At 45.5% G+C, this 23456-nt stretch overlaps 1 protein-coding gene across 1 annotated transcript in view; it reads left to right on the forward strand.

Moving 5' to 3' along the window:
• The window catches only part of SUSD4 (sushi domain containing 4), a 110726-nt gene that overhangs the window by 56728 nt on the left and 30542 nt on the right, over positions 1–23456 (forward strand). The window contains exons 4-5 of the mRNA XM_069954495.1: positions 6300–6479; positions 15921–16109. Of these exons, the coding sequence (XP_069810596.1) occupies positions 6300–6479; positions 15921–16109 (369 nt within the window). The remainder of the gene's footprint in view (positions 1–6299; positions 6480–15920; positions 16110–23456) is intronic.

A 23456-nucleotide genomic window follows, 5' to 3' on the forward strand; every position in this document is an offset into this window, starting at 1 on the left:
TACTTAAAACAACCGGGGGAAAGTGCAACCTGTTAATAATTCTAAATTGTATCAATTGGTGGTCCTTATTAGTAGATACCCTGCTACCACTAGCTAAAATGTTTTCCCAGTCTTCTTCGGCAATTGGCCCTATTTCCTTTTCCCAGGACTGCCTCTTAATCAGCAATGACCTGCGAGCCCATACGTCTCTCAATTCATTATAAATATTTCCCATCTCTCCTCTTTTAAAGCCCAGTGTGTTCTCAAAAGTGCGGAGTAAATCTAAATCTACCACTTTAAGCCTATCCCTCTCTATAGTGGAGGCAGCATGAGCTAACTGATAGTGGTAAAACCTAAAATTATTAGGAAGTGCAAATTCACTTTGTAAATCTGTGAAGGGCCTGATTAAGCCATCTACAAAAAGTTGTGCAACCTTAAATATACCTTTATCTTTCCATATTTTAGAGTAACCTATTTCGTGAAAAAACAAAAAATTATAATTCTCCCATATCGGGGAGAAAATCGTGCAAGCATCAATGCTCAACAAACTACGTGTAAAAGCCCATATTTTATCCCATAGCTTTAGTTTAACAGAAGTGTAACCCCTTCTAAACTGTGATCTGTGTCCATCCATATATGTAAGAAAAGACTCCGGGCTCCCAGGTCGCTGCTCCAGGAGAAACGCACCCAGCGGGGAGTGTGCATTCTTACAGATCTGCAACAAATTAATTGCGTAGAAGTATAACCTAAAATCCGGAAGGTCAAACCCTCCTCTCTGTCTAGGCAAAGTAAAAGTAGAGTATCGTGTACGGGGTCTTTTCTTCCCCCAGATGATTTTATTCAAGACCCGTTCTAAAGCTCTAAAGAACCCCACGGTAATCCAGGACGGGGCAGCCCTGATAAAATACAAGATCTGAGGCTGTATACCCATTTTTACCAGAGCTGCCCTATCTGCCATCGTAAGGGGCAATCTTGACCAAACATCTGCTTTCCTTTTAAATCTGGCTAATAAAGGCCTTAAATTGTAAAGAGGGTATTCAGAAATATCTTTAGTAATAGTAATCCCCAAATATTGACACCAGTTTATTAGAAGAAAACAAAAGTCTACAGCGTACCCCTTTACATATGTCTTTTTGTATACAGCTTTTATGTAGAATTATGTCTCTGTGCTCCCAAACTAACCCATTGCAGTCTGATCCTGCAGTCATTGGCCAATGAAAAGTACAGCAAAACAGCTGAACAATATCAGGACCCCCTAGCAAGCCATATGTCAGCTTTTTAGGCAGGAGAATTTTGAGCAAAAGGGGTTAAAATGCATTAAAAAATGTATATAAAAAGAGCAGCTGACCGGTGTCTGTGGTGCTGCGATCATTACCGGGATTATTGATTTTACCGTGTCTTAGAGTCAAATCCCTGCTGGACGCAGCGGGCACAATTATACTGTATGCGAAGAGCACGACGCGTAAACACCTCAATCAATACCTGCGAGGCTGTGAGGGTTTCATGACAATGGGAGCCCTCAAAGAACAAATTCTATTAAACTTCAGGCACAGGGGAAAATTTCCCCATAAAATAAAACAAAAATCACTTTAAGGCTATGTTCACACACTGTCAAAACGATGTCAGTTTTTATTGGACAGCCGTCATTTAATGGCAAATAATGAGCGTAGTTTAAAACAACGGGCATTATTATACAAATACAGACCATTGTTTTAAAATACCGTCAGTTATTTGACGTTAAATGACAGCCGTCAAATAAAAACTGCTGTTGTTTTAATGTGTACACGTAGCCTTAAAGGGATTATCCAGTGTTAGAAAAACATGGCCACTTTCCTTCAGAGACAGCACAACTCTTGTCAAGGTCAGGTGTGGTTTGCAATTACGCTCCATTCACTTCAATGAAACTGAGTTGCAAAACCTGCACCCAAACTGGAGACAAGAAGCGGGGGAGGGGGGCCAGGGATGCATAGGGAACATAAGAGCCTCCTGTGTCCTTCTGCTTAACCCCTTATGTACTGCAGTGTGTAAGTGACCCAGGGTTCTCTTACATGCTGCAACACAAAAAAGGTTTAATAAGCTAAAGACAATTGGCTCTCTGCTTCACTGCTCTGATAACCTCTGAGCTCCTGCAGAGGTCAGGGGTTATCAGTGCAGGAGTAGTGAAGCAGAGAGCTAATTGTCTTCTGCCTGTCAACCCTTTTTTGTGTTGCAGCATGTAAGAGAACACTGGGTCACTTACACACCACAGTACATAAGGGGTTAATCAGAAGGTAGTCTGCTCCTGCACCTATGTATATAACCATGAGGCACCTAATTGGTTGTTGTAGTTAAATACAGTGGATGGACAGAACAAGCAGACATCAGATTTCTGCTCTGCCAGGCCAGTCACATATATATACACTCACCGGCAACTCAGTGCATTTAGGCATGTAGACATGGTCAAGACAATCTCCTGCAGTTCAAACCGAGCATCAGTATGGGGAAGAAAGGTGATTTGAGTGCCTTTGATTGTGGCATGGTTGTTGGTGCCAGAAGGGCTGGTCTGAGTATTTCAGAAACTGCTGATCTACTGGGATTTTCACGCACAACCATCTCTAGGGTTTACAGAGAATGGTCCGAAAAAGAAAAAACATCCAGTGAGCTGTAGTTCTGTGGGCGGAAATGCCTTGTTGATGCCAGAGGTCAGAGGAGAATGGGCAGACTGGTTCGAGCTGATAGAAAGGCAACAGTGACTCAAATAGCCAACCGTTACAACCAAGGTAGGCAGAAGAGCATCTCTGAACGCACAGTACGTCCAACTTTGAGGCAGATGGGCTACAGCAGCAGAAGACCACACCGGGTGCCACTCCTTTCAGCTAAGAACAGGAAACTGAGGCTACAATTTGCACAAGCTCATCGAAATTGGACAGTAGAAGATTGGAAAAACGTTGCCTGGTCTGATGAGTCTCGATTTCTGCTTGAACATGACAATGAGTTCACTGTACTCCAATGGCCTCCACAGTCACCAGATCTCAATCCAATAGAGCATCTTTGGGATGTGGTGGAACGGGAGATTGGCATCATGGATGTGCAGCCGACAAATCTGCGGCAACTGTGTGATGCCATCATGTCAATATGGACCAAAATCTCTGAGGAAGCTTCCAGCACCTTGTTGTATCTATGCCACGAAGAATTGAGGCAGTTCTGAAGGCAAAAGGGGGTCCAACCCGTTACTAGCATGATGTACCTAATAAAGTGGCCGGTGAGTGTGTGTATATATATATATATATATATATATATATATATATATATATATATATATATATATATTTATATATATATATATATATATATATATATATATATGTGTGTGTGTGTGTGTTGGGGAGAGGAAGCCCATACAGTTTTTTGCTACTTACGCGCCTGTGCAGGACATACAGCAGCTCATAAGTAATTTACAAATCCATATAACTTTCTGACACTGGTTTCTTTGAAAACCCTTTATTTCTCTGGGGTACCTCTGTAACATAACAGGAAACAACACCTACTGCTGCCTGGTACATGGCTGTACAGCAGACTTTGCCCAAAGAAAACTTCCTTCTGTGACATCACTTCCTGTTTTGTGGCTATTGGCTGTAGTTGTACAGTGAGTCTTCCTGCTTGCACTGCCCCTACACACCCTGCACATAATATTAGTTATATTGAGAGTTCACTGCTACTTTTTCTATCTGCTTCCTCCTGCATTCGGCCTTGAAAGCCTGAATAGCCAGAACACTACCACAGTAATGTATACACACGACACCACCATTGATAGCCAATTATAACATTTTTGTGCCCTATGGGGGCACTCTATGGCCTATGTGAAACATTTTGGGCACTCTCCAGGAAGTGCCTAGCTCTATGTGTACAGAACCATGAGTGGGTATTGGATTATGTGGGAAAAGATTGGTTCTCCTTGGGCACTTTTTGGCAATCATTAGACACAATAGGAGACTATTTCGGTACTATATGGCTCTGTTTTGGCCACAATGCAGAATAGAAATATATGGGCAGTTATAGCCTGTATATGGGTAAAGTATAGCATTGTTGGCAGTCCAGTAGGCACAGAGTTTAGGGGCAGTGTATAGAAATGGCAGGGCATTCTATGTGTCATCTGGATATTGTGTGCAGTAAATGGATGCTGTATGGCACTGTCTGCCCACTGAATGGCATGGTGGTCAATACCTATCCAAGAACTGTATGAAACTAAGGTAGTATATTTTAACATCTACAAATAAACCATCCTACCAGGACACTTTGACAAATTCTTGAATCTGTCCCTGACTACAGGAATTGCTGGATTGTGTAGTCAGCCCATTTTGGAGAACTGTAATGTTTTGCCTCTGTCCCTGACTACAGGAATTGCTGGATTGTGTAGTCAGACAGTGGTAGAGAACAATGATGTCCTGCATCTGTCCCTGACTACAGGAATTGCTGGATTGTGTAGTCAGACAGTTGTAGAGAACAGTAATGTCTTGAATCTGTCCCTGACTACAGCAATCATTGCATTGTGTAGTCAGCCCATTCCAGAGAACAATAATATTTTCCCTCTGCCCCTGACTACAGGAATTACTGGATTGTGTAGTCAGATAGTTTGAGAGAACAGTGATGTCCTACATCTGCCCCTGCATCTGTTCCAGAGAACAGTGATATCATAGTTATAGAAAGGCCACACTTTCCTACACAACATTCTCCACTAGTATTACCACTAGGGAAGAATTCTAGCCCTACATGGCGGGTATATAATATGGCGAGTCCATAATTGGTGAATAGTTTAATTAACAAGTTAAATTATAAACTATACAGAGGCTCATTGTGAACTATCTGCTTCTTATTACCCTATATAGGAAATTAAAAACTATATAAAATGTAACCGATTTACAAAGAAATAATACAAATGCAAAAATTCACATTAAGAAGCTTAACCTGGAGCTGGTAATGTTCTATCCTGTGGCGACTTTCAGCATTACAATACGAGGTCTGCACATGTGGGCGGACAAGAAAAAGACTCTTTATGTTAGAAGGACTTTTCTTAGCAAAGACTTTCTATTTTTTTCTCATTTTTTAATATTTTATTTTCTCGGCAAGCGGCAGTAACTCAGAGGCTTGTTCCGTTGCCGCTTACAGAGCAGCATAAATACATGTACAAGTTGTGGAGAAATTCAGCAATTATAAACTTAGTATTGATTTCATTTTCATTTGTTTTGCCATGGCTGCTCGGCTCTATTTATGTAACAATCCATCTCGCGCTCACCTAGAACTGGAGACACAAAGTTCCTTTCCTCTAATCTTTCTGCCAATTTATTTGGCTCAAATTGGCCCATTCCGCAGGAGTTCTTCAAGCAAATGGAAATAGAAAAAAACCCACATAGAAGAACAAAATCCTCAAATGGAGTCTAGTGTGAGGAGAGTATTTTCATACAATGAGGGTCTAATAAGAAAAGAAAAAATATTAAAGGCACATGAAATTTAGAAAATGCACACAAATCATATAAAATATCTAAACAAATCAGACTACCAATCTAGGCTACCATGACAAGTGCTCAAGTGACCCTTAACTCCCCCAGAGGTTACCGACCATAGGGGCAGCCAGGTCATCCCATTCTGCTTTATCAACGTTTAATATGTTTCTTTTTTTTATTTCATGTTATTATTTTTTTTTTTCATTATATTTCTTTTTTTTATTTTATTTCTTTAATATTTTTTTTGTCCTTATAGTGAATGAACCATCAGGTAGATCGCTTATCTTCATACATTAGCCGATCAACGCCAGCGCAGGGATCTGGGTGGCGCTGTTCTTTTGCCGCGCACCGGCCAGGTTCTATGCACTGGCAGCGGGCCGTCGCCCCCCAGTGTGACCATATCCATTTATTTTAATGGAGGGAATATCGTCACACTGGGGGGCTGCAGGCCTGCCCTTAGTGCATAGAGCTTGGCCAGTGCACTGCAAAAGAACAGTGCCAAGCCCAGGAACAAGACAGTGTTTAAAAACAAATTACTGCGCCACGGGATCCCTGTGCCGACACCGATCGGCTTATGTAAAGAAAAAAAAAGAGCGATGTACCTTATGGTACATTCACTTAAAAACCTGGTAGTATGTCAATGAGATACCAACTCTTCAGCAGTCTTTTGGAAATAGAAAGATTAGAAAGATATCTATAGCTACCAGTGGTATTTTTTGGTTACGTCTACAGAATAAAGATTTTAGACGAAATAGAAACCATAGTTGTATACATTTTAGTATAATAGACATGTCAGTAGATGGATATGGAGTACACTGAACGGCTATCTTTCTTCTCCAGTCACAGATTGCCTTGCTCCTTACATAGAAGATGCTGATGTTTTTAACAAGACCTACAAGACTGGAGACAAGCTGATAATGAGCTGTCGGGAAGGCTTCCAGACACGCTATCCAGATTTTGACAACATGGCTTCAATTTGTCAAGATGACGGAACGTGGGAAAATCTTCCATTGTGTCAAGGTGTGGTAATGTACCTTATGGTGTTACGGGATGTTGCCTTCACACAGTGGGATTAATGATGGGAAGCTGGATTACTCCTTCGAGAAGTGGCACTATCACATATTCACCCATCTAGGAATGGAGAGATGTATTTTTGTTTTTTGGAGGGATAAACAACAGTAGGTCCCTATGCAAGAAAAGTATGTGGGCTCCATGATTTTGAGGGCATGTTGAATTTTTTTTTTTTTGTATTTTGTGATCTGACTCCACCTCCATATCTTAAGACCCTATTTACATTAGACGTAAATTGGTGAAGCCCACTGTTTCACAAATCCACATCCTTTCTCTGTCTATGTTGAGCGTCCCTGAGTATAGGAGATCGGAACAGATAACTGTCAGCTGAATGAACGCTTGATTGACAACTATTTCATGTCCAGGGTTAACCTTAAGGTTACAAACCCACTTGCCGGATCTGCAGCGAGTCTCCTTGCTGCGTTTTTGCAGCGAGACTCGCTGCAGATCCTGGCCCTATACTTTCAATAGCAGAGAAACTCGCAGCAGGGATGCACATCCCTGCTGCGATTTTGTCTGCAGCCCGCCCCATTAACCCCCCGGCCGCCGGACATTATACATTACCGGGTCCCTGTTCCTGCTTGCTTCGGGGCTCCCGGTGTCTTCACGGCCCGCCCGGCCAATCAGTGCGCTGCGGCGGGGCAGCGCACTGATTGGCCGGGCGGAACGTGCCGGGAGCCGCCAAAGCAAGCAGGAGTGGGGACCTGGTAATGTATATCCTGCCCGCCCCCCTGCAGCCCCGATCGCCCCGCAGCCCCCGGCCGCACGATCGCCTGCAGCCCCCCAGCCCCCGGCCGCACGATCGCCCGCAGCTCCGCAGCCCCCGGCCGCATGATCGCCCGCAGCCCCCGGCTGCACGATCGCCCGCTGGGGGCTGCGATGCTGGGGGCGATCGTGAGGTCGGGGGCTGCAGGGCTGGGGGCGATCGTGCGGCCGGGGGCTGTAGGCGATGGTGCGGTCGGGGGCTGCGGGGCTGTGGGCGATCGTGCGGACGGGGGCTGGGGGCGATATACATTACCTGATCCCGGCTCCTGCTTGCTTCAGCGGCTCCCGGCACGTTCCGCCCGGCCAATCAGTGCGCTGCCCCGCCGCAGCGCACTGATTGGGCGGGCTGTGAAGACACCGGGAGCCCCGAAGCAAGCAGGAACGGGGACCCGGTAAAGTATAATGTCCGGCGGCCGGGGGGTTAATGGGGCGGGCTGCAGACAAAATCGCAGCAGGGATGTACATCCCTGCTGCGAGTTTCTCTGCTATTGAAAGTATAGGGCCAGGATCTGCAGCGAGTCTCGCTGCAAAAATCAGCAAGGAGACTCGCTGCAGATCCGGCAAGTGGGTTTGTAACCTTAAGCAATACTGTATTAAGCTAGCCACCTCCCCAAACCGCCGATACTGCTAGTCTGCCGAGCTGAAGTCATTTCCAGTTGTGTTGCCGTTACCTTGGTTTGTCACAAAAACGATCTGTAATCCTTAGCAGTCGATAACTGAGTCAAAGAGGCATGGCCTAGACCAGGGGTCCCCAAACTTTTCACACAGGGGGCCAGTTCACTGTCCCTAAGACCGTCGGAGGGCCGGACTATATAAAAAAAAAAAAAAAACTATAATCATATCCCAGTGCAAAATGCCACAACGCCCCCCCCCCCACACCAAAAAAAAAAGTAAAAGCATCCCTCTCTTTCCACCCCTCACCCAGCCCACACTCAACCCCTCACTCCCCCCTCAACCAGCCTCCCCTAACTCCCCCTTCACACCCTCAACCAGCCCCCTCACCCCATATACTAATAATGTATCCCTGCATTGTCCCCCATATAGTTATATTGCCCCCCTGCAATGTCCCCCATATAGTTATATTGCCCCCCTGCAATGTCCCCCATATAGTTATATTGCCCCCCTGCAATGTCCCCCATATAGTTATATTGTCCCCTGCAATGTCCCCCATATAGTTATAATGCCCCCCTGCAATGTCCCCCATATAGTTATATTGTCCCCTGCAATGTCCCCCATATAGTTATAATGCCCCCCTGCAATGTCCCCCATATTGTTATAATGCCCCCCTGCAATGTCCCCCATATAGTTATAATGACCCCCTGCAATGTCCCCCATATAGTTATATTGTCCCCTGCAATGTCCCCCATATAGTTATATTGTCCCCTGCAATGTCCCCCATATAGTTATATTGTCCCAATCCCATACTAATACCACAAAATATACTCTCACTAAATATAACCAAAAATCACAGGGTAGAGTATACCAAACTATGGTCTAAAATATAGCTTTTAATAATTTAGAGTTAAAATTTATATCAAAAATACCAGACAAACATGAAAAATAAGTAACCTAGGAAAACAAATATCTTACCACTCAACGGTGACTGCTGAGTTGGAGTGTACTGGAGTGGTTGTGGACCATTCAAATCACCGAAGTTCTCCTTGATCTCGAATGGGTTCCACGCTCGGCGGCTGAGGTCTTCTGGTGTACAATGAAAAATAGAAGACAAAGCAGGGTGCACACTACATGGGAAATAGGACAGCCGGTCCCTGACACTATCCCTGAGGGGGACGCCATACGCGCAGCAGGCACCATACGTGCAGCTTTTACCCTTCCACAATTTTTTTCAAAGTGGCACTGTAATATCTATTTGACCCCCTGATGATTCCCCCAACGGGAGATGAAATGCATTGGGACACAGCCACAAGTAATCTTTAGGGTTTAACTAGGGACCCTAGGAGTCAGAGTGGCGGAGTCGCCCTTTTTAGGGCGGGAGCTCTGTCTGGAGGGACAGAACACCTAGGGTGCAGTAGGATAGTGTCAGGGACCGGCTGTCCTATTTCCCATGTAGTGTGCACCCTGCTTTGTCTTCTATTTTTCATTGTACACCAGAAGACCTCAGCCGCCGAGCGTGGAACCCATTCGAGATCAAGGAGAACTTCGGTGATTTGAATGGTCCACAACCACTCCAGTACACTCCAACTCAGCAGTCACCGTTGAGTGGTAAGATATTTGTTTTCCTAGGTTACTTATTTTTCATGTTTGTCTGGTATTTTTGATATAAATTTTAACTCTAAATTATTAAAAGCTATATTTTAGACCATAGTTTGGTATACTCTACCCTGTGATTTATAGTTATATTGTCCCCTGCAATGTCCCCCATATAGTTATATTGTCCCCTGCAATGTCCCCCATATAGTTATAATACCCCCCTGCAATGTCCCCCATATAGTTATATTGTCCCCTGCAATGTTCCCCATATAGTTATAATGACCCCCATAATAGTTATAATGACCCCCTGCAATGTCCCCCATGTAGTTATATTGTCCCCCTGCAATGTCCCCCATATAGTTATGTCCCCCTGTAATGTCCCCCATATAGTTATTATGCCCCCCTGCATTGCTACAAAAAAAAAAAAAAATTATACTCACCTAATACTGTGTTCATCTCTTCTAGCCTCTTCAGCCGGTCAGTCGCCGGAGGGATCCCCCAGCAGGAGCAGCGACGTCATCACTGCCCCTGCCGGAGGATCCCTCAGAGATCATGTCCAGGTTACATCCCAGACGGGGGGGTTGGTGGTCCGTGCGGCGCGGAGGAGGCTGGCGGCAGGGATAACATCTGACACTGCTCCAGGATCTGCGGTCCGCTGCACCAGACCGCAGATCCCCAAGCAGGACCGCAGATCTCGGAGCAGTGTCAGATGTCAGCCCTGCCGCCAGCCTCCTCCGCGCCGCACGGACCACCAACCCCCCGCCTTGGATGTAACCTGGACATGATCTCTGAGGGATCCTCCGGCAGGGGCAGTGATGACGTCGCTGTACCTGCTGGGGGATCCCTTCGGCGGGGATGTCGGCAGCAGTGTGGATGCGGGGCAGGGTCTGGCGTGATCCGGAAGGGGGAACTCTTTTATTGGTGCTCAGTGAGAGCAGTCTTCTCACTGACCACCAATGAAGGAGTTGTCCCTTCCGGAAGTGCGGTGGGGGCCGGATAAAAGGCCCCTGGGGGCCGCATGCGGCCCGCGGGCCATAGTTTGGGGACCCCTGGCCTAGACCATCTTTGCCTTAAGCTTGCTATGCCTCTCCTTCCTTCTCCGCCCTTCTCGTCATCTGTAACACCCTTGGCAAGTAGTAACCCTACAGATGATGAGGAGGGCAAAGGAAGGAGAGGCGTAGCAGGCCTAGGGCATAAAGACCCGAGGTCATGCCTTAATGAATCAGCTGCTGCTGATTAAATATAGTTTTTTGCCAAACCAAAGCACCATGCGCATTTTGGAATACACAACCAGCAGAGGGACCGTACCTACAGTATGGAGGGTTGGGTAGCTAAATACAGTATGTCTTTAATATACTAAGTTGCATCAAATGATACCATTCTGGCTGCCTACAACTGCCACTAAGTAAAGCGTTTTGCATAAAAATGTATACATATCCTATTCAATTCATTAAAAGGTGGAGTTAACTGCTGTTCACTGCCTTTTGTCAGGGGGAAGCTGTCTCTAGTAAAAGCTAGATCAGGACAAATTATAGAAGGTGAGTGTAGGGTTTACCATATGCTATGTGCATATGTGCAGGAGAGAGAGCCTGAAGAAGCCTAGGTTGTGTACCTGTAAGCTGAGCCACTCTGTCTGCTGAAGATGTCCTGCAAAGGTAAACTGTAGAGGTATCAGTAAAGGAAAATACGATGCGGCACTCGCACCATCTTTGCCTGTACTTTATTAAGCCGTACACATAACACCGATGCACATGATTCTAGTAGGCGACGATCGTTTCCCGCTTTACAGCGCTTCGTCACAGCCCTAAGTCATTTCCTTCACCTGGTCCATTTATACAGACCTCTTAAAGATATATACACCCATTTGTTGCGTGCAATTTTAAAAACAACTGTATACATATCAAATTTGTGACATAAGGATGAACATAAACTGATCCACCGATCTCCTCCAATAGGATTTTTTTTTTTTTGCACGCAACAAATGGGTTTATATATCTTTAAGAGGTCTGTATAAATGGACCAGGTGAAGGAAATGACGTAGGGCTGTGCCGCATCGTATTTTCTCTTACTGATATTTGCTGGAAATCTATCCCTTCATTGATGCTGAGCACCACAGAGTCCATCACACGTGTCCAGGTGAGCCGCATCCATTTGACTGCTGCGAGTGGGGAGTGCCGTGACTCCACTACTACATATATGTAAACTGTAGAGGAGCACTGTTCCTCAAAGGTAAATCATGGCTTCCCTCCCATCTCTAACCACCCTTAAAGTTCAGGGCAGTGTATCTACTGCTGTATATTCACAGTGCTACTGTGTGACCTCTCCTTAGCAGCAGTAACAGATCAGTGCTCAGTGTTACACCTTCCTTGCTGTGCTGTTGTTTCTTTCCATTTTGCTCGGTTCATGGCACCATTTTCCCCTCTTGTCTAGCACTGTACTGTGTAAATGATCAGTTCTGTGCAGGGCCAGTCCTAACAAAATGATTCAGGTTTCTAAAAGGGTGTTTTTAGCTACAAACACTTATCTTATTCATGGGGTATATGGTATTACAGCTGAGCTGCAATACCAGACCTGAACAGTGGAAAAGGGTGGCGCTGTTTCTGGCTTTTCTATCAGTCTCATATAACCCTTTTATGTATTCAGATACCTTGGTGTAGCCGACAGATACATTTTAGCAGAAATACAGCCCGTTTCAGGTTTTATTAGCTTCGCACTATTATATATAAATTCCTCCTATTTGGAACAGTAAAATAAAAATCCTGAATATGAGGCAGTTTACTGGCAGCCAGGTACAGGAGACGGTACACTGAATAATAACAACTTGTTAAAATGCTTTTATTGTGCACTCAGCAATCCTGCCAAATGATGATACCCATGAAAATAAAAAACATTACATTAATATTCAGCAATGAAAATAACCACTTATTAATGTACCAGAATACAGAATTCATGCAAATCACCATTTAGAGGTGTGAGGAAACGGCTTTAAGTGGTAATTTAATTGCATTAAGTGGATTAAAGGCTAAACAGTTTAGCAAATATTATTCCTCTTATTCCAAACTATCTAAATTAAAAAAGTAAAGCCACTTTGTAAATTTTAAAATCTCCTACCATTTTGTGTATATAAAGATGTGCAGAAATGTGTTTCCATAGTAACAGACTACAAACAAACCATTTGTGAAGTCTGATCCTGACTCCCCCCGGAGAAAGACATTGGGTGAAAGAAGGATCAGGCAGTTGTATTTCCATAAGCCACCGCCAAAGAAATACATGTGTATCAGGGGGTCAGGAGAGATGGCTAGTAACCAGACAAGCATCCCTGCACCTGGTATGCCTGGCTGTTTTGTTCTAAAAATGTTCAACTTTTTTTCTGATCTACTCCCTGCTCCTCTGTTGGGCAGGCAGTGGGTGTGCAGCGAGTCTTAGGAGTTGTAGACGAAACTATAAGATATTTTTAATCAAGACTATTTACAAAGTTGCTTCACAGGTGTATTGGAGCAATAATAAGTGGTACAAACGTCAACATACCCTTTATATATGAAGGTTATTCCACCTTAAAGGAACTCTTCAAGGGCCCTATTACACTGAGCAATAATCTGGGAGATTCTGCAGATCATCGCTTCATGTAATAAAGAGAACGATCTGCCCATGACAACGATTATTGGCTGATTGTGTCTTTTGGTCCTAACCTAAAATCATCGACCGCCAGGCAGGCATTGCTACGTGGCTGACAGCTGATGACAGTGTAAAGAAAATAATGGGGTTCATACATTACCTCTCCACACTCCCCAGTATCCTCCTGTCTTCTCCACGCTCCCCACTGGTGCAACTGGTGCCTCTGCAGTCCCGTCCCATCCAGTGATTGGCTGAGCGGCCTGTCACTTCAGAGACCGGCTTTAAAGTTCCTCTGAAGGCTGCAGGACCAGGCAGAAGCCAGGAAGACACCGGGGAGCGCGGAGGGGTAATGTATATACTTTATTATTACACTTTACTTTATTATTACCTTAAAGTGCACCTTGCTGCACGATAATCGAGCCGTGTTATAGGCTCTAGCAGATCGCCGCTCATTTACTCTATTGATCGGGCCGTGTAATACGGCCCTAAGACTATATGATTAGGGCAATGAGATCTGAAGATATTGATTGTCCACTTTAAATTGATAGGATCAGTCCGTAGGTAGTGTTGCTGTAAAATGTGCACACTGTGCATAGCTGGAATGTCTTTTTTACTTATTTTGTGCGTTGCCATAAATCCTTTTGTCAATAAACCAACGTGGTATTGAGTACAGAACGTACAGGTGTATACAGGAGAAGATAGATGCTGGTTAGGTTATCGAACCAGACACAACTCAGTCGGGAATTTATTGAACTCGTCTTCCTTGAGTGTTTGGCTTGCCCTTGGATCAATATTAAATTATAACTAGGATCACATATCCCGTGTACTGCCCTGTACCAGAGGAGCCAGTGAGGAAGTGTGCTCCTCCTCCATTCAGATGCTGCCAACTATTCAGCCTTTATAAAGATATCTAGATGCACTTTAGTCAATAGGAGTTTATGTGGTGGAAATGTCCTTTTTTGGTTTTAGTTTTGCTAATTTGAGAACCACTATGGGGGAGATTTATCAAACTGGTGTAAAGTAGAATTGGCTCAGTTGCCCCTAACAACCCATCAGATTCCACCTTTCATTTTTCAAAGAATCGGTGAGGAATGAAAGGTAGAATCTGATTGGTTGCTAGGGGCAGCTGAGCCAATTCTACTTTACACCAGTTTCAGAAATCTCTCCTTATGTGTTTTACCAGCATCGGGCAAATTGATGTAGTGGGTTTGAGGTTCACTTTAGTGTATTATATGAGGCTTGATGTCCCCATTGCACAGTGAAGTCACTATTATTATTATTATTATTATTATTATTATTATTATTATTATGACTATCTCCTACTTTGGATATCAACAGTGTGTAGCTTATGAAGGAACCACGTGTGGTGAGTGGAATGGTGGGTATATAGGGGGTGGGAGTGTCTACACATATATCCTTCATTGCTTTATTGGGCAAGTCTGCAGAGCACCACCTGCCACTTATTTGAAAGGTGAACATTGCCCACAAAGGCACAAGATGGCGGACTGGCACACTACAGTGGAGCAGCTCTCTGCCAACATGACCAAGGAAGCTACTACATATGTACAAGACAACTGATCAGTGATCCCTACTGTAGATGAGGCCCCGGAGCAGACAGATGGTCACTGCTCCTCTGATAGGAATTGGACTACACTGATTATGTAAAGTGTTGTCTTCTCCAATGAGTCACGTTTTCCGCCCTCTGCTTTGTTTGCCTTACAGTAGGGAAACATGAGAGAACAAACACCCTGCAGCCATTGGTGGAAGAACACAAGCTAATTGGGGCAGTGTTAAAATCTGGGGAATGTTCTTGTGGCGTTCTTTGGTCCACTGAAAGAACTCAAATGAGAGCAAGACCTAGTACTGCACTGGCCACAATAATAAATGGGCGCACAGCGAAGGGCCAGCCGGCTGTACTAGGAGGCACGCGCCTCTTAGTAAATCGGGCCAAGGAGAAGGGAGCAGGGCTTGATAAATGCCCCCCTTTTGTCTCCATGTGAGTATTCAACATGTGGTTTACTCACCTAGATTATTCACTAGGGCTAAACTGTCCATACACATGAGCTAAAGCCCAATTATGGCCATTTTGTTCTACTGTATGTAAATCGGGCACAATCCGTTGGCCAACGGCAGCAAAAATTTATATGGCCACATTGTATTTTTCAGCCATAGTGATTATGATCCACCAAATTCTGCCGGTTATCTGGCACTTGGCACAAACTTGCTGTGATTCTTTTCATTTTTTAAATTTTGGTTGATTGCATTGTTCATATGATTTATTGACCACTCATATTCCCATGGTATGCCCGGCTTTGAACCCAAGGTGCATTCTTAGGCAGTGGACCTGGGGGATTTATGCATAACAGAAGTCAATATGTTTTGTTGGATGAATCATCCAATGGAAACCAAGAACACCAGATGAACTCCTATTAACTTGGGTTCCATTATGGTTTGTGTTGTTTTAATGGCAAGAATAGGGTTATCTTCTAATCCCAAGAGTAGAGTTACCTGTACAGCGGAGCTTCTGGCCAGCTGACCCAATCCACTTGAATGTTTCTATGTGGCAATGCCCTCTCTTTGCAGTGGGATAACCGTAACAGGGATTGAGCTTTACACCAGTGATGCGGCCCCTTCATTCTGGGGATCAGCTTGGGTACCAGAGGTTGGAATTGATAGTATACCCTTGCCATATGCCATCACATGATAATAAAGAAGTACCACTTTAAATTGTATAAGTCTTATATTATGTCTCTGTAGTCACTTTTTTCTCTGTCATCTCTTTGGTTTCGCCCTTTGTAGGTTGCCTAAGGCCTTTGGTTCTTCCTCACAGCTACGTAAACATCTCAGACTTTGACTCCTCATTTCCGGTGGGACGGGTGGTGTCGTATCAGTGTTTTCCTGGGTATAAACTGGAGGGAGCAGAATATCTGGAGTGCATGTATAACCTCATTTGGTCTGATGAACCTCCCAGGTGCCTTGATGTGGAAGGTAAGCACTTTACATTACATCTATACCTTTTGGTGTCTTTGGTCCTAAGACTTCATTCAGATTATGTTTTGTGTGCTGATCAAACCACAGACACAGTGTATATCTTCAGGAACTGGAACAAACAGTCATAATTAGACTACATTTGGCCCATTCAAGTCTATGGACTACATGTCGCTATCTTTTTATGACTGGATACCAAAATGTAATCCAACGGAGGGCACCAAACATTATATAAATGTAGCCTAAGAATGACCCCCAAACAATTATAAGCCCACCCCTTTAATTGCAACCTCCGTTAGTCCTGCCTCTTGGTGGTCCTATTTGCAGGACAGTCCCACAAAACGCAATAGCTCGCATTTACCAATGTGTTGCTGTCAAATGCACCCACTGTCACATAGTCTAAATCTACTTCATTTTGGTCCTTACTGTATCCACATACTGTTGCTTAAGGTTACCCAGCAGCAACTTGACTTTCTATCAGAAAGACAACCCTTTGGGTTCATGTAACTGATTATATTGTTGTTTTGATGGTCACTCTATGCCAGGCCCTTTAGGTAATCCTTTGGTGGATGTGGCTGTTCACATCACACTGGCTACTTTTGAAAGAAGTCTTTAGTAGGGAGACCCTTCCTTGACATAGATAGATAGATAAATATCGGGCCATGGCATCCAGATATCACCATCACTAAAGCATGCTCCTTCTAGGTATACAATATAGACCTAAGGCCCCTATATACCTTATTAAATAAAATCAGACAATCCATTTTGGTGGGTTTGGATGGCTTTTTTTTTAATGCGTATAAATCCCAACTCTCATTGGGGAGAGAAGGGTTGGGCATGTTGGATTTTAACTGCCAATCCTTTTGTTTTGGGAGAGAAAAGGTGTTACATGAGCTTTTTGGCAGCGGCTTACCTCCTCTGTCCCCATTCACAACTCATGAACGTTCGCTGAGTTGAACCTTCATAGATATAGAAGGATTGTAAGAGATAGGTGTTGGCCGATCATTTATTTGACAGTATTGCCTGACTTGGCAGTACACCTATTAGTTCATACCGTCCCTGTTCTAAAGCAGGGGGCCCAGTGGTTGGAACCTTGCAATCATCTAGTAATCTGCATCTTAAGGACCCTTCAAGCAATAAGAAAAAGCCATAGATCCAAGGGTTGGAACACGTCCTCCATTTTCCAGGAGATACCCTGGCATTGTGGACAAGTAGACAGCACTGTTTTACATTCGGTTTTTAATGTTTGCCTGGTTACCTGTATGGGATGTGACAGAAGCCATCATTAATAGATGAGTGATGCGCGGTAGTCGTGTCTAATGCAAGCTTAATGGATTCTGAAAGGTCTAATGTCTGACTGCATGTAAATGTGACAATTAGATCTCAGCACCTGCTGTACTATCCAGGAGGAACATTATCCAAAGAGTGTTCCCGGGACTCAGCTGTGTCATCCCGCACCTACTGAGAATCAATCATGGGTGAAGCACCATGCAGAGTATCAGTGGTGGAATAGATTCATCAGTGCAAACCTTGTCAGTGCTCCCAATGAAAATAATGTGAGCATCATCTCATTGCAAATTGTATGTAAAGAATCTTCACGTATGTAGTGGTTTTAAGGGGTTCAATAATTTTCATAAAATGTTGACACCATCAAAGTACTTATGTGGTGCTTGCTCGACGGGTCACTTGCCAGATGGTTATGTGTGACACCACTTCTATGGCGGATGGTCGGTGGAATATAGCTCAGGAGGTTGTAGTGACGGCAGTGCTAACTCAGCACACAGGTGTGATGGTATACCTACTTTTAGTGTGTGGCTGGCTATGGCTCCCCAATGGTTGGTGACCTGCCGGGCTGTAATGAGCCCCTTGGACGCTTATCACGGTGGTCCAATCACGGTAGCTAACCCACCCGGACTGTCAGTAGAGCCACCCACAGTAAGGGGAAATGACTCAAGGATGGTGTAGCTTGTGTGCAGGTGCTGGTGCAATGATCACTGAGTCCCAGTAGAATAAATAAAACTGTTCTTTACTGGCAAGTCTCTGGTAATACAGGTGAATAATACATGACTGATACAGACTTTCTTTCACTGGATCTGTACTGAAAGTTGCTGAGATAGAGAGTAAGATAGCAGTGCTGACTTAGTTATGTGCTGAGAAGAGTAGAGAGTTCAGAGAAGTGGAGAGAAGTTTGCCATGAGAGTCCCAACCTAATTTAGTACTCTGCTCTGCTGGAACATCAGAAGAAGAGATACTTGATAAGTGTATACTTGAGAGAAGAAGAATACTTGTGCCTGTGTTTCGACCTTTGTCGCTATACTACCTTCTGCCCCTTGGTGTCGAGTTACCCGTCCTACAAGGACAACACAAGCCCCAGTCCTGGTTACCTGAGTTTAGCGAAGTGTCAAAATTATCCGGTGTCACCTGTGCTGCGAGACAGAGTACATAGACCGTTGCGGTAGCTTTGCTCTATCCGGATCAGTTCCTCTGTCTAGGATACTGTCCTGCACTTTTAGAGATGTTCACAGCCTGGGTTGGGGTGTCCTCTGACTTGTCCTCTCTTTAGTGTTTAGCACTGCATCGTGAGTATAAGGGTTGCTCTAAGAAAAGAAGTCTCTGTGTTCTCCATAAGTGTCCACTACCACCACTTGTCTACACTGGATTGACTAGACTATCCCCTGGGGGCTGTGTCGTGTAAAGAGTGCAGAGATAGGTAGAAAAAGAACAGCATCTCTCATAGGTGGGTACAGACCAGGTGGTACATAAACAGTAACCCTTAATTCACTATGTAGTATACCAGAGCATGGTTCCTGTGGCTGGGCTGAGGATGGCACCTGTCAACAAGTGTTATTATATATTTAACATGTTTTATGTGCAACTATTCTGTGTATTTCTGTGTACCAGTAACTGGCAGGCAGAGAATGGGTTACATGCTTACACTGCACACTACACAACAGCGACACCTACTGTCCCTAGTGGGAACTGCTCTAGGTAGAGTAGAGATAGTGTATTAATCCCATAGGAAGTTGCTAGAAGGGGGAGGAGCAGTCTCCTCACAAGACCTAGCTGTGACAGGAAGTGGTGTTCAGTCCAGTTCAGTCCAGTCAGTGTGCAGTCACTGGCAAGTCAGTGTGTACAGCCACTATACAGTGCAGCTAGTGGTTGTTCTGCAAGCAGGCCAGTCAAGCCTGCTTGTTACTAAAGAAGGGGAAGGAGATAAAGGAGGAGAGACTGAACCAGAGGAGAGTTCTTCAGAAGTATTTACAGAGATACAAGGTATTTCTCTAGTGGGAATCCTAAGGGCAGAAACCCCTAAGCAAAAGGACTTGAGCATACTGGGTAGCAGAGATAACTGAGGCCTCTGTACCCATCTTCCTGAAATTCGGGGGGTAAGATTGACTAGGACCCCTGGATACCTCTGGGACCCGAAAGTTGTGGCCTAAGGCCCGGCCCAGTAACAGAAGCAGGAAGCTCCCTAGCAGACTGAGAGGGATAACAGACTCAAGCACCATTGGGAGAAGTCCACAGGATCACAGTGCTCACCAGCGTCCCACACGTACTGGCAGACCGGGACCTAAGGCAGGTCGTCCCTCTTCACACCACCAGGCTCTCACAAGCACAGTAACCCAGTCAAAGCCGCCAGTATTCACCACTGTATGCTAAAGGACTGTATAACACCTGCAAGTCTTACAGTAAAGGAGTTGTTGTTACACTGCCTCCCTCCTTGTCTCCCTGTTGTCTGGTCCACCTGCACCACACCACCATCAAGGGCCATATTACCAGGCAGCAGTATTTTGGGGTTGGCCCCGGGGGAACTACAGGTCCACACCACCGACCACCTTACACACGGGTGCAGCCCCCCTACAGAAACCGCTGCAGCAGCCACAGAAGAGAGAGAGATACCAGGGAAGCGCCAGAGAGTCCCCCTGTACCTGCAGAAGCCCTCGTGCCCACCTGTGACCGTGACAAGTTCCAGCCATCCTGCAGGTATAGCACACTCTCCCCCCCTGCAGCCCTCAGTGCATCCCCTCACAGAGGAGCTCAGCGCCACGCTCAGGAGAGACTACCATCACCATCATCCTCTCTTCACTCCCCTCACTCTCTTCCCGTTACCCCGGCCCGCTGCATGTTCTCTTTTGGCGTCACGAACAGGATAGGCTGTGTGCCTGTCACAAAGTACCGACACCTCAGCTGTGAGAAAACCGCCCTCAAGTGTGTGCTAGCCGCAAAAGAGGGGGAACCCTGCATCTCCATAGACTGTGAGTGTACATTATCTGCCTGAAAGCCTGCCATTAAACTGTTCTTGCATTGTAAGAGACTTTGTTCCAGTCCTGTAGGGGTTAAAGCACCACAATTGTTTTCTGCGCCACAGCCTGAACCCGGAAGTGACAGTTGCCGCGCAGACGCTCCGTAACGGAGACTACCTCCATCTTAGGCTCCTGCTGCTGCCTAAGCATCACAACAAGTGAGTCTACATACTGTTCCTGTCAGCAACCGCTGTGGTGCGTGAGCGACTGTACATTAGAGACTATCCGGTCGGCGTCAGTGACCCCGCTGTGTGTGCTCTTAAAGAGACAGTATCATATATCTGCAGAAGCACGGAAAAAGTGTTAAAATGTCCAGTTCTTCAAGTGACAGTGACTCTCCTGGGCCTAATGCCACTACCGCTGCAGGCCCAATGCCTCTCACTCTACCCTACTACATGGGGGCTCCCTGGCTGCCCCGTTACCGTGGAGACGCTAATACTCTTAGAGGATTCAGAGAACAAATGATGGCCACCTTCAGGATGTATCCTTTATCCCAAGAGCAGCAAGTAGAAATGTTGATGGGACAATTAGAGGGACCTGCCCTTAAAGAGATAAAGTTATGGTCTCCTACTGAGAGGAAGACAGTAAAAGACATATTTGCTAAACTACAGTCTGAGTTTGAAGCACGCTCATTGTCAGAGTTACAGATGAGGTTCTTTGAGAGACGACAGAAACCTGGAGAATCACTCAGAGACTATGCTTATTCTCTCCAAGAAGATATGGGAGCCATTATCCAAGCAGAACCCTCCGGGGAGGCTCATGCAGACAGGACTTTGTTAGAGCGCTTCATAGAGGGAGCCTACTCCGAACACATCCAAGGCCAACTGAGAATGCTTGCTGAGCAGCACCCTACTCTCCCTTTCCAGGAATTCAGAAGAATGGCTGTTCGAGTGCTAGAGAGGGGGCGACATCAAGAGCCTTCCAACCTGGCAGGCCATCCAGCTGCTGCCATGAGACCTGCTGTTCCTGTCTCTTTGCTTCCTTCCACAGGTGCTCCACCCGTGATCCAAGCTGTGCAAGCCCCTGCATCTGATGCTGTTTCCCGGTTGCAGGAGCAACTGACTTCCTTGGCCAAGACTGTTGAGACTCTATGTAGACATCTAGATGACCTCGCTACTCACCCTCAGCCGTCCAGTGTTCCTGAGACCCCTGTCAGGAGTTTTCCAGATGCATCACCTCCTGTCTACAAGGGTCCACCTGCAAGGACTGCACCAGATAAGGCAAGTCGTCCCAAGCCTATTTGTCGTTATTGCCACAAATATGGACACTCTGCTGACACCTGCTTTCAGTTAAACTACACATCCCCGAGGGCGAGGACCGCCCCTCGGGATCAGCAGATCAAGGTCCACCTCGAGAACCGCTCTGGGGCCCTAGGTACATCTCGTCCTGCCCGAGAGTAACTATCTATCTAAATGGGGTACCCTTTGAGGCTCTTATTGATACTGGGTCTCAAGTGACTACTTTTCAGAAAAGTGCATATGAACAGTACTGGGACGTGTGTGACTTAATTCATCCCCCTGAACCCTGGCTCAATGTTATTGGCAGTTCTGGTCACCATATTCCCCATCAAGGCTACTGGGAACCTACCATTCAGGTTAATCATCTCATGTTACCCAGGCAAGGTGTTATTGTGACTTCAGTTGAGGATCATGAGTTTCCACCTGTTGTGTTGGGGATGAATGTAATGAAAAATTGTTTTGGGGAAATTCTTGAGTTGTTGCATGCATCTCTGTCCACAGCTCCACCACCTACCCAGAAGGGAATTCAGAGCGCCATAAAGAATATCAGCGCACAACAAAAGTTCAGCAGTGGATCTGGAGACATCTGCAGAGTACGTATTTGTGATTCCAAACCTGTACTTTTACAACCTAATGCAGAAACTGTACTTTGGTGCCGAGCACGCCCTGGTGTTGGAGGAGAGGACTATCAAGCTCTCTTAGAACCCATTGACATCAAGGAGCGAGCGCTAGTGAAGGCCGCCAGAAGCCTAGTTACTGTGTCTCAAGGGCGAGTGCCAGTTCGCCTAGTCAATGTTGGTGACAGTCCAGCTACTCTTCCCAAGTTCTACGCTGTTGCAAAGCTTTCCCAAGTCACATTTGAAGACATTGTCAGTAGTAAAGCAGCAACCTGCTGTCAAACTGCTCGAGTCATGGACAGTGCAGAGCAGAGGCCCCAGGAACCCTGGTGGACCCAACTTGATATTGGTGATCCTGCTACGCCAGCTGCGCAACTAAAAGGCGTACTGAACATTGCATGCCAGTATCAACAAGCTTTCAGTCAACATCCACTGGACTTCGGCAAAACCACTTTGCTGCAACACACCATTCAAACTGGAGACCATCCGCCTATCAAGGAGCGGCATAGGCCTCTACCACCTGCTATGCACCAGTCAGTCAAGAAGCTTTTGCAAGACATGAAGGATTCAAACGTTGTCAAAGATAGCCAGAGTCCTTGGGCAGCACCCCTTGTGTTGGTAAGGAAAAAAGATGGAACCATCCGTTTTTGTGTGGATTACCGCAAACTCAACAGTGTGACCCACAAGGATGCCTACCCACTTCCGCGCATCGAGGAGTCCCTCACAGCTCTAGGGAAAGCTGTTTACTTTTCCACCCTGGACCTTACCAGTGGATACTGGCAGGTACCAGTGGCACCAGAGGATCAGGAGAAGACCGCTTTTACCACCCCAATGGGTCTCTACGAGTTTACCAGTATGCCTTTTGGGCTGTGTAATGCCCCAGCTACATTCCAGAGGCTGATGGAGCGATGCCTTGGACATAAGAACTTTGAGAGCGTTCTACTTTATTTGGATGACGTGATAGTCTATTCCAAGACTTATGAAGAACATCTCGAACATCTCGCAGAAGTTTTCCAAGTTCTAATCCAGCATGGGCTGAAGATTAAGCCATCAAAATGCCACCTCCTCAAACCACAGGTGAAGTACTTGGGCCACATAGTGAGTGCAGAAGGAGTGAAACCTGATTCAGAAAAGATCTTAGCAGTTCAAGACTGGCCTACACCAACCACTGTTAAGGAAGTGAGGAGT

This window comes from Dendropsophus ebraccatus, chromosome 15 (assembly GCF_027789765.1).
Source record: "Dendropsophus ebraccatus isolate aDenEbr1 chromosome 15, aDenEbr1.pat, whole genome shotgun sequence".
Lineage (NCBI taxonomy): Eukaryota > Metazoa > Chordata > Amphibia > Anura > Hylidae > Dendropsophus > Dendropsophus ebraccatus.